Source organism: Rhinolophus ferrumequinum, chromosome 23, assembly GCF_004115265.2.
Source record: "Rhinolophus ferrumequinum isolate MPI-CBG mRhiFer1 chromosome 23, mRhiFer1_v1.p, whole genome shotgun sequence".
Classification (NCBI taxonomy): Eukaryota; Metazoa; Chordata; class Mammalia; order Chiroptera; family Rhinolophidae; genus Rhinolophus; species Rhinolophus ferrumequinum.
In genome coordinates, this window is record NC_046306.1 from 21,228,341 (window position 1) to 21,240,659 (window position 12,319).

The following is a 12,319-nucleotide window of genomic DNA, read 5'->3' on the forward strand; positions in this document are numbered from 1 at the left end:
GGCACGTGATACTTTTATAAAGAGAAAAAATAACAATGAAAGTTATTTAAAATAATAAAGACTGGTGTAGAATCGCCATATAATTCAGCAATTCCATTTCTAGGTTTATACCCAAGAGAATTGAAAACATATGTTCATACAAAAACTTGCACGTGAATGTCCATAACAGCATTATTCACAATAACCATAAAACAGAAACAACCCAAATGTCCATTAACTGCTGAAACGAAGGAGAAAATGTGCTATGTCCATACAATGGAATATTACTCGGTCATAAAAAGGAATAAAGTACCGATACATGCTATAACAGGGATGAAACTTAAAAATATTACCTTAAAAGGCCACACACTGTGTGATTCCATTTATATTAAATGTCCAGTATAGGTAAAACCACAGAGACAGAAAACAGATTAGTGGTTACCAGGGGCTATGGGAAGGATGGAATGGCTGCTACTAGGTACAGGGTTTCTTGTTGGGGTGATGTTCTGGAATTAGATAATGGTGATGGCTGCACAACCTTATGAATCCACTACCATGTTTCCCCAAAAAGAAGACCTAGCCAGACCATCAGCTCTAGTGTGTCTTTTGGAGCAAAAATTAATATAAGACCGTTCTTATTTTAATATAAGACCCAGTCTTATAATAAATATAATATAGTATAATATAATGTAATATAATATAATACCGGATATAATATAATATAAATCCCGGGTCTTATATTAATTTTTGCTCCAAAAGACGCATTAGAGCTGATGGTCCGGCTAGGTCTTATTTTCGAGGAAACACAGTAAAAATCACTGAAGTCTACACTTTAAAAAAGGGTGAATTTTATGGTACACGAATTATATCTCAATTTTTAAAAAAAGACTGTAGTCCTAAATCCTCATAGGTAGGTAGGTTTTAGACATTAGCTCTTCTCAGGATATTAAGAATTTTTCCTGTGTCTGAGTCCTTCATTACATGACCCTCTAGAGGTGGGCTTCCTCCCTCGGGCTAGCACTATGATGGCCCAGTAGGCTGGCCCCACCCCGGCAGAATACAGGGGGAAGCATAGCCCATCATGAGTGGTTAAATGGTAGCTCAGAGTAACTGAGGCCCACTCCTGTCCCTTTGTAGGCCATGTTCAAGAGCCCAGCACCAGCCAAGGCTCATGACTAGGGTGGATGTGGCCCCTCCCACTGCCAGCCAGCCACCTACCTGCTCGTTCTTATGCTGAGTCATGTGGGACTTGAGCTGGAAATAGGTGCTGAACTTGCTGGGGCAGAACTGGCACAGGTAGGAGCTATCGATGAGGACCACCTGCTTGGCCTCCAGCTTCTCCCCCTCATCCTCGCCTGTTGTGGGCAAGGCTTGGGGCTGTGGGGCGCTCGACAGGGTCTGGCTCAACCCTGTGGAGAAAGCCAGGTTGGGGGTGGGTGGGTGGGTGGAATCACTGAGAAGGACAGAGGAAGAGTCAGGACAGAGAGTCACACCATTCAGGAAGGATTCCTGGAGCACCTCCTGCGGGCTCCCCTGCGTTCGCCCCACCACTTACCACATGCCTGGTGTTGGACACTGTCCTTGCTGCACTCACAGTCAGCTGGTGTGCACTGATACCACCATCCAGGTGCTAAAGTACCGGAATACTTACATTCTGATTGATGAGCAGCTACCACCTTCCCTTCTTGGCTTTCCCCTCGGACACTCTAGATCTCTCCATGGTTGTTAAAACTCCTGAACACCGCTCCTAGCTGTACTCATCATGCCTCCTCAACTCCTTGTTCTAATTACAATCATTTGTTTATGTGCCCGTCCCTCACTCACTCTGAGGACAGGGGCCTCCATAAAGGTTTGCTAAATGGTTGAACCCTTGGTGCTAGGCACTGTAGGAGTTTCAACAGAAATGGGAGAAATGGTTTTATCTCCAAGGAATTCTCAAGAACTCAGAGGACACACAAAGAATGACTACACACAGAGTAGGGCTAATTCCAACAGGGAGGTCATATGCAAGTGGCCGTATGTTGTTTGTGCAGCAAAACAACCCCTTCATCAGCTGGCAAAGAGCAGACATCGCTTACCCATGGGGTTACACAGAAAAGCCCAGGCCTTACACTGTCCAATACTGTGGCCGCAAGCCACATGTGGCAACTGACAACTTGAAATGTGGCTGGTCCAAATCCAGATGTACTATAAATGTAAATACGTACATCCTGGATTTCAGAAACTTAGCATTAAAAAAATGTAAAATATCTCATTAATAATTTGTTTACATTGCATGTTAAAATGATAATATATTGGGTTAAATAAAATATATGATTAACACTAATTTCACCTTTTTTTTTTTTACTGTTTTTATGTAGCTATTAGAAAATTTTAAATTGCGTATGTTGCTCATATTATATTTTTGTTGGACATCACTGCTCCAGCCCTAGAAGTCCCATTGTCCATGCAGGAGAGGAATTAAATCAGTATCAGGGACAGGGTCATTAGCTCAGGGACAAGTGATGGCTCAGATGACAATCCTAGAAACCAGAAAGGACTCTGGAGACCATCTGCCCACAGAGGTCAAAAAGGTTTCAATTTCTGACCAACTGAGAGTGACTGCCTAAAGCAATATATTGAAAATAGATTCTGAGGCAGGATCCAGGCTCAGAAAAAAAAGATAGGTGATTGATTAGTGATGTCAGTTATGGGTACACTATTACAGTGATGCCACACATATTGTATCTTTGTCATCCCTCCTTTCATCCTATATCCCCTTTTATTGATAAAGTAGACTGAAGCCCAAAGAGGTCAAGGAGGTTGCCCAAGTTCACAGTTAGCAGCAAAACCTGTGAAGCTGCAGAGGAAAGGTGTGGGGAGAGTGGCGTTCCCTGCTTCAACTCACCCGTGCTTTCCTCGTCCTCCTGCCTGCTGGGGTTCAGGGCCATGACCTGTACGGTCACAGAGTTGCGAGAGACGGTACTACCACTGCGTCCTGGAGGCCATACCTTGTGAGTCTGCATGTGCTTCTTGACATTAGATTTCTGGGCAAAGGCACGGCCACATGCAATGCACTGGAAGGGCTTCTCACCAGTGTGGCTGTGGGAAACAAGGTGTGTCAGCACCCTCGTGTAGGAATGGAGATGTGGCCTCAGCCCCGGAGCTAACAGCCACCAGGAAGGCCCAGACAGAGCCTCTAGATGCTGCTGGCCACAACTCTGACACCATGAAGACAAGCCCTCTTGCTGAAGCAGGCAGACCAGAGACAGAAAGACTCTATGCTCTTGGTGACATTACTGAGCTGCTGAATCAACCAGCCCCAGGGCTGACCTTCTCTATGGCCATCTCATACTATGAGATGAAACATTGACTAATTGTTTAAGCCCATTTAAATAGGGATTTCTGTTATTTGAATGAGGGAATATCCTAGGTGTCACTGTACAGCACTTGTACCCTTATTCAGCATTGCCTTCCAAATTAATTTTGTGTTTTAAAACTAAAAATATTTTAAAATGAAGCTTCCTATTGTTGTTGTATATGGATAACCATTTGTCGTAAATCCAAAGTAACCAAAAAATGCAATAATTCATAAAACACTATTATTAAGATCTAAAGCTGCACTGTCCAATAAGGTAGACACAAACCACATGGACTATTTAAATTTATTAAAATAAAATAAATAAAATATTCAGTTTCTCAATCACACTAGCCATATTTCAAGCACTCAGTAGCCATATATCATCAGTGGCTACCCGCCTGGACAGCACCATCTGGGGCATTTCCATCTTTGCAGAAAGTTCTATTGGACAACACCAGTGTAGATCAGTGGTTCTCAACTTTTGGTTGATTTTACCCTCCAGGGGACATTTGGCAATGTTTAAACACATTTTTTGGTTGTCACAGCTGAGGAATGAGGGGCGCTATTCGCATTTAATAATTAGAGGTCAGGGATGCTGCTAAACATTCTACCAAGCAAAGGTCAGCCTCCCACAAAAAAGAATGATATGATCTAAAATGTCAATGGTGCCAAGGTGGGAACCCTGGTCCGGAGAAAAGCCGCTGCCTGCCATGGTTTGAGAGAGGTTTGTTTTCTCTCTCTCTGTCTCTGATAAAAGATGTGCAAGCATATGAGAATGTGTGAGGCATTAAGACAGATCAAATTGAGGCTTTCTCCTTTGATTCTCCTAGGACTGAAAGAAACTGAAAAGAGAATAACTTTCTCACTATGTCTTTCAGAAGTCTTTAACACCATATCCATGAACCCCCTAAAATCACCTTCATGATTCTGTGAGAATCACTGAACAAGTCTACCCCTCCACTTCCCAGAGGAAATCCTGAGGCCCAGCGGGGCTCCCTGCATGTTCTTGGGACAAGAGGTATCGTGGTTGGTCCTGAGTAAGCAGAGAGCTCATAGTTATAGTCGCAGAGCATGGGAGCCCTTGAGGTCAGCCCCTTCTGCAGAGGTGAGGACTGAGGCACCCCTCATGTCTACAAGCCCCTATCAGTTCAAGTACATTTCTCTGCCCACCCCCCACTCCTCGGACCTTTTCCATAATAGCGGGCAGGCCACACAGCTTTCACAGATCCCTCCCACAGCTCCTAAAAGAGAAAAGGGAAACCATTCTGACCTGGACTGATGGTCTGAGAACCATGACAGGACAGATGGGGCCTTGGTCACCACCCAGACTAGGGAGCTGCAAAGGGAACTGTGCTTCCACTCGGGATGGCCCCCCAGCCAGGGCTGCCCAGGAGCCACCTGCCCCACCATGCCTGGGTACCTTCGGATGTGCTGCTGTAGGTCGAAGTTTTTGGTGAATGACTTATCACAGTAGGAGCACTTGAGTTTCTGAGCCTTTGGCTTCCCTGCAGCTGAAAGACAAAGTAAGAGGAGGGAGATGGTGAGGCTGGAGGCATAACTGTGGGTGCCAAGGGCAGCCTCTAGCCACTCATACCCCTGGACCTGAGACCAGAAATTCCAGATTGTGAGAGGTCTATACCCATGGACAGGCAGGAGAAGAGGCACAGGTGAGCCTCTCACAGTGCCTGGGGAGTGGAAAAGCTCAGGGCATGCTCTGGCTAGGAGACCAGGACAAACCCCTCAAAGGCTCCCCTCTGGCCTAGTTTAAAATCCAGCCTCCCTGCTGTGGCCCACAGGGCTCTGCAGCCTCTGCTTCCTGCCAACCTCATCATTCTCTTCATCGAGCTACAGTGGACTCCTTGCTAACCTTGAAAGACATCCAACATGGTCCCACCTCAGGACCTTTGCACCTGCTGCTCCCATTGCCGGATAGGCCAGTCCTTCAGATAGCCACAAGGCTGTTTCCTTCTCACCCCCCGATGGATAGGTAGCATCATTTTCCAGCCTCTCCCCAGTATTCCCAATCATAGGACCCTATTAATCTCCTTCCTTGAGTAACCCATAAATATTTATTTATTCCTTGTTTGTCTATCCCATTAAACTGTGATAACTGAAGGTAGGGAAATCCTGGACCAAGATGCTGGATCCCCAGTGTCTAACACCAAGCCTGGCACATAATTGCTCAATACATATTTGTGGAAGAAAGGCAGCATGGAAGTATTTGACTGGAAAACCCCTGAAAATTCTCGATTTCGCTGCCCTCCCCATACCCCACCCCTTTCTGACATTGCCCCCAACCTCATACTTAGCATCCCCAAAGCAGTGGCAGACACTGCTGCTTGCCTGCCCAATATCTGTTCTCCCCTTCTTCTATCCTCATGAGTGCCCTACATAAGGGGAACATCAATGTTCCTGGCTAAAAGAGGCATTTCCCAGCTTCCCTTGCTGCTAGATATAGTCACGTGACTAAGTTTTGACAAATGAGATGTAAGTAAAGGCATCATGCAGAAATGCTAGAAGCTGGGAGACTCCCCTTTTATCCTTATTGCCTGGAATATGAAATTGATGACTGGAGCTCCAGCAGCCATAATACACAATGAGGCACCGTGCTAACAGCAGCCATGAGCTAGGGATGGCAGAGCAGAAAGACAGAAGAGATGTGGGTGCCTGGTGACCATATCGGCACGTGATCTCCAGATTGCCTGCCTCTGACCTTGTTTTTTTGCACAGGAGAAAAACAAAATTCTGTCATTTTGAAGTCACTTTTGCTTTGGATTTTCTACTACATGCAATAAAACTTAATCCTATCCACCATAAAAGGGAAGACTAGAACGAAGTAGCCTGTGGATAGGCCAATGCTGAGGAAAGATGCCCATGCCAGACTGTGGGCCGACCTTCTGGGAGTCCACTGGCACCTTTGGCCCGTCGGGTCTTCAGCGTTGGTGGGGAGTCAAAGGTGGCTACTGTGCCCCCAGTGGCACTGGTCATGGAGTCAGCAGGGTTTGGTCCTTTTGGTTTGAATCCCTGTTTGCCAGGGCTATATACCGGTGGGGTGGGGTATACTGGAGCCTCCACACACTGGTTTGGCACCTAGAAGGACAGCAGAGTCAGGGAGAGAGCTCTGGGAAGGGAGGGGAAGAGTCACCCCAACCCGGAGGAGGTTCACTGCAGGCCTGGTGATCTCAGCCACTCTCCATCTATAGCGCCATCCTAACTCCTCCATGTAGGTCAGTCACCCCACTCCCCAAGACCCCTAAAATTTCATGAAGCCAGCAGGTTAGAAGCAGCTTTGTAGCCAGGTTGCCTGGGTTCAAATCCTGACTCTGACACTTATCACCTAAGAGATTGTGGACAAGTCTTTTAACTTCTCTGTCTCCGTTTCCACATCTGTAAAATGGGGCTAATCACAGTGTCCATCTCATTGGATTGTTATGAGGATTAAATGAGCTAACAAGTAAAGAGCTTAGAACAATGCCTAGCATATAGTAAGTACTCAATAAACATTAACTGTTATTAATTTTATTGCTATTATTGTTGTTATTAGTAGTTTGCTTCCACAGGAGAACTAGGAAGTCAGAAGGATCTGTGCCCTCACCAGCTACTCAAATTAACTGACCTGACACCACACCAGCAGGCATCCCTAAACTGAGAATTGACACTGATGCCACAAGAAATTACCAAATGAATTCTGAGCCACTCAAACTTAGTTAACAGTAAGCTTACATCATGACACTGGGGCATTGTGAAGAATTCATTTATTCATTCACCTACTTGTCATTCATTAGTCTTTCTGGGCTAGCCTATCCAAAATTTCACTTCCTATCCTTCTCTGCTTTATTTTCCTCCTTAAATTTATCATTATGTAGTAAGTTGTGTATGTCACTTACTAATCCTATTATCTGCCTAGTTCCATGAAGGCAGGGACTTTTGTTCTGCTTTTGTTTACTGCTCTGTACCCAGGGCTAGAGAAATGCTTGGCACAGAGTGGTAACTCAATAAATATTTGTTGAATGAATGAATTCATTTACACATTTACTAGGCATCTGATATGGCACCAGTAGGTGCTTCTGCCAGATCTTGTCTGTTGGCCCTTCGCACCATTTCCACACCCTTCCATGCTCTCCCTTGAAATGCAGGGGTGGGAAACTTGGAGCCACATTCCCAGACTCCCTTGCCAGCATGGTTCTGCCTGCAGGAAGCATCTGCATGAGATGCAGAAGGCAGAAGGGAGGTAGAAACCATTCTCCAGCAGCTGTGGTGGGAGACAGGTGGGTTTACAGCCATGAGTTTTAGAGTGGCTGGTTGAACTCTACACTCCTCTCCTGACCACCAGCCCCAAGGACGGCAGGGTAGCTGGAACATCAGCAACAGAATCCTAGTTTCCTCACCTCTGGGTGCAGCAGCAGTGTCCTGGTTCTCTGGGCCAAGTGACAACAGTGAATCTAAAACCCAGTGGTGCCGCCAACCTTGACTTTTGTTCCTCTAGCCCTTCTATCAGCTTTGTAAGCACCTAACTTCCTATATTAAATCCCACTGCCAGAAATACCTAGAGTGGTTTCTATTTTATGACATAATATATATATAATATATTTATAACATAATATATATAATATGGATGGTACCGACATGGAATGTCTGTATGGCTGGGATAATGTGACCTCAAGTGCAGGCAGACTCTTTCTGTCATAGCCATGCCCCTTGCACTGGTGTCTGGGAAGATTCTGAACTCCTAGCACCTTAAGAGTAGACTGCTTATAGCTCAGAGCTTTTCAGCAAGGAGTTCATATGGTAATATGATGCACTGATTGCCTAATAGCCTCAGTTCTTTACCTCTCCCCATCCCCAAGACTTTGCAGCTTTTCCCACCAAGAGACGATGTCTATTTCTCTACTCCTTAAATCTAAGCTCTCCTTGCAACCTGCTTTGACCAACAGAAGTGACACTGAATCACTTACAAGCCTAAACCTCATGAAGCCTTGAGCATTTCTGCACCTCCACCACTGCTGTGAGAACATGCCTGGCTAACCAGCTGGAAAATGAAAGATGCATGGAACAGAGCTAGGTCAGCCCACTTATCCCACCCTAGGCCATCCTAGAGCAGCCGATAGCCAGCCAACCTCCAGACACAAGGGAGAGCCCAGCCAAGATCAGTGGAGTTGTCAAACTGACCACCATCGGTGTGAGAACAATAAACACCTTTTGCTATGTACCACTTAGGGTTTGTGGATATTTCTTACATAGCCATAGCTAACTGATATATCTAGATTGCTAAAAAAAAAAAATCTAAGTGACACATAGATAATTTTTGGAATCCTTTCCCCAAAAGGCAGGTATTCTCTGACAGTTCTAAGCACTCTCTGAGGGCAGTTGATATTTCCGTTACAACCACACTTCCTATCATCTTCTCATGGTTTGCATTTTACATTTATAGCTTGACTAAAACTCTCTCTCCCATAATGTGGTACATTCCATGATCTGGTTTTGCCCCTCCACCCCCACCCCGTGGTACCTCCTGCAGTGTCTGACACACAGTTGGTGCTCAGGAAAGGTCCAGGTTCCCCATGACCATGACCAGCTTCTCCTCTTCCACCCCAACCCCTGGCCTCTGCTCACCTCCAGGGGTGGGTAGGGCTGCATTCCCAGGGCCTGGATCTCCACCGTTCCACTTCCAGGCAGGGGTGCCGTGGCACTGTACACCTCCACCACGCCATTGCCGCCAGGGTTGGGACGCCCGGGGGGGCCCAGGCTCTGGGGTGGAGGGGGTGGGGGTTGGGGGGGTTGGGGTGGGGGCAGTGGTGGAGGAGGTGGAGGGGGGGGCGGAGCCTGGGTGAGGTAGCTGGGCGCAGAATGCATGTTCAAACTGCCCTGAAATCGGAAGAGAAAATTAAAGCGTCATAACCTCTTGATACCAGCTATTTTGTTCATCAGTAAGGAAGGACATTTGCCTTAGGCAGCCATGTGGAGGGAATAGCCACTCACAAGGCAGCTCAGAGGATGGAGTTTAGAGGGGACACGGAAACAAAGTCATGGGAGAATACAGAGGAGCCATCAGCCTGGTGCTGCTATCCTTTTTCTCTATGAAATTTGGGAAAAATGGCCCAACTTGTGCAGGAATGAGTTCCTACAGCAGGCCTAATGCTGCTATCTTTATAAAGTCTTGCTTGTAGGACTGGCTCTTGACTGGCATCCAAGAACGTGCCTTGTAGAAGGTTCCCGATGTTGATAAGGCTATTTTGCCCACCACCTGGGGCACTGGCCATACTGTATCAATTCACCTAGACTGTTTGCATAAACAGTATGATTTATGGTGACCATCTTCCCATCTGAGAGCCTAGAATTTTGGTCATAATGGTTGGGCGCCTACGTGACCAATCCCCAATAAAAACCTGGCTTTGGAGTCTTAGCTGTGCTTCCCTGGGCAGAAAAACTGCTGGAGGAAAAGTGTGTTTTGTGCAGCCTCTCCCGGCTTCCCCAAGGGGGGAGAACTTTAGACACCTGCGCCTGGATTCCTCCAGACTCCAGCTGACGTGTCTTTTTCCGTTGGGGATCCAGCTGTATGTCCTTTTTCTGTAATAAACCACAACCATGAATACAACCATCCTGAGTCCTGGGAATCTTCCCAGAGAGTCACCGAATGGGTGGATGGCTGTGGACCCCTGAAACACAGCCATTGACTTCTAGAAATTTATTCTACAAAAATAACCAAGCAGGTGGGCAAGGTATGTGTACATGGATGTGACTTCAGTAGTTTTTATAACAGCGAAAATGGCAATGACCGACATGTCCATCCCCAGAAGCCTGGCTAAATACAGGATGGCCCATCCACACAATGGAATCCTTTACAGCTCTTAAAGTGATGAAGCTGATCAATATTCCATAAAAGGCGCTCCTCGTAATTGCTCTTCCTTGGGTCCCACAGTCAAATACGTTTGGGGGAAAATCTGGGGTGACAAAAATCAAGTGTCTCTTTCCTACAGGAAAAACCCAGGAACAGAGCAAGGAAAGAAGTAGAATGACTCCACCCTAGGCTGGTTTGACCAGAGATCCTTTTTGTATTGGAAAATCCCAAGGGGCCACTGTTCCGAGGAACATTTTGATAAATATTGATGTAAAGTTGTAGGCATAGAGAATGACGTTAAACAAAAGGCAAAGTAAGAAAAGCAAGTTCCAGAACAGTGCATATAATATGACCTGTTTAAATAGATGTGTATATTATAGATATATTTATATAAAAAGGTACTTTTATCTCTATTTACATTCAAAGGTCAGGAAAGCCAGACACCAAAATTTTGATAGTGTATTGTTTGAGTGGAGTATGGGTGATTGATTAAATGATTGATTTCCCAAATTTTATGCTGAAAAATTTCAAACCCACAAAAGGCTGCAAAAAGAATACACTGAACACTCTTTATACTTCGCTGAATTCACCCAGTTGTTACCAATCTGCCACATCTTCAATGCGTGTGTGTACATACACTCACACACACACATATTGTGTTTCACCAAGGCACTTGAGCGTTAGTTACAGACATCATAACACTTTGTTCCTCAATACTGTACACAGATGCATCTCCTAGGAACAAGGATATTCTCCGATATAACCAATATCAAGAACTGAATATTGATATAATACTATTATCTAAAATACTTAAATTCTTCCATAGTCTAATTTCCCCAAGTGTCCCAATAATGACTTTTTAACTTTTTCCGCCACTCCAGGATCCAACCAAGAACTGCACGTTGCAGTCAGTTACCATGTCTCTTTACATCCCAGATTATGAATAATTAAACTTCTTTTATGTTTACTTTCTTTTGTGTATTCTCTAATGTTTTTCTAATGGACATGGAACGTATTTGTTAAGAATAAAACAGGAGTCAAAATAGCAGGACCATAGCTATGAAACCCCAAAGTCATGTTCAGGGTCCACACTGAAGTGGCAGCTTCCCCATCCACAGCAGAACTGAGCGAGGGGAGGCTAACCATCCTCCTCAGCGTGGGGGAGAGCTGGGGTCAAGGCCCCTGCTTTCTACAAGATCCTGAATCTGCAGGAGTCAACGCACAGCCTTGGAATCAAGACGCTGTGAGAAGCCAGCCCCCTCCTTACCTGCACAGGTGGGGGGCCCTGGGGCATGGGTTGGTCCAGGGACGTGAAGGCCGACATGGCAGACATGAGCACGTCATCGCTCACCAAGATGTTCCCTTGCACCAAGGTCTGGATCAGCGGGGACGGGGGCACTGTGATGTATGTGGAGATCTGGGCAGAGAGAGAAAGAGAGAGAACATGTGGGAGGCTCTGGAAGGAAGTGGAGGGTATGATGAAAAAGATCTGGGTTCTGGAGTGCCACAGACTTGGATTCCATTTCCATTTCTGCTGTTCCCTGCTGCTGTGTGACCCTGGGCAAGGCATCCCACCTCTCTGAACCTCCATTTCCTCATGAATCAAATGAGAAAAATAAGTCACACCTCCCTGTAAGGCAAATATCCTATGACCCAGCAATAATATTTCCTGGTATCTATCCTAGAGAAACACTCACAGATATCCACAGGGAGTCCACAAACAAAAGTATTCTGCACAGCACTGTTTCTTATAGTGAAAACTAGCAATAACCTCGATGTCCATCAACAGGGGAATGGATTTAAAAAGACAATATAATCACGGAGAGAATACTATACAGCAGGTAAACGAATAATCAAATTATATAATAACATGTACATTATGTACTCTTATTTTTAAAAATCTAAAACAATATAACTATATAATTTATGTGGGTATTTAAATAAGTATATAAAAGTATCTTAAAAGGTTGACAAGGATATCCATCAGTGGTTACCTAGGTGCAGGGGAGAGGAACAGTGCCAGAAGGGCTTTGATTTGAACATTCTAACTTTTAAAAAGGAGAAAGGAAACATGTATTACTTGAAAACATACAAACGAATAAAAATAATAAGACACTCTCAGGTTAATAGTGAGGATGAAAGGCAGACCTTACAGGAGACCA

At 45.3% G+C, this 12,319-nt stretch overlaps 1 protein-coding gene across 2 annotated transcripts in view; it reads right to left on the reverse strand.

The window, feature by feature from the left end:
• The window catches only part of ZNF341 (zinc finger protein 341), a 35,994-nt gene that overhangs the window by 14,315 nt on the left and 9,360 nt on the right, over positions 1 to 12,319 (reverse strand). For both annotated transcript variants that reach the window (XM_033095287.1, XM_033095288.1), the window contains 6 exons: positions 11,425 to 11,574; positions 8,933 to 9,184; positions 6,214 to 6,409; positions 4,740 to 4,830; positions 2,867 to 3,060; positions 1,198 to 1,388 (listed from right to left, as the gene is read on the reverse strand). In XM_033095287.1, the coding sequence (XP_032951178.1) occupies positions 1,198 to 1,388; positions 2,867 to 3,060; positions 4,740 to 4,830; positions 6,214 to 6,409; positions 8,933 to 9,184; positions 11,425 to 11,574 (1,074 nt within the window). The remainder of the gene's footprint in view (positions 1 to 1,197; positions 1,389 to 2,866; positions 3,061 to 4,739; positions 4,831 to 6,213; positions 6,410 to 8,932; positions 9,185 to 11,424; positions 11,575 to 12,319) is intronic.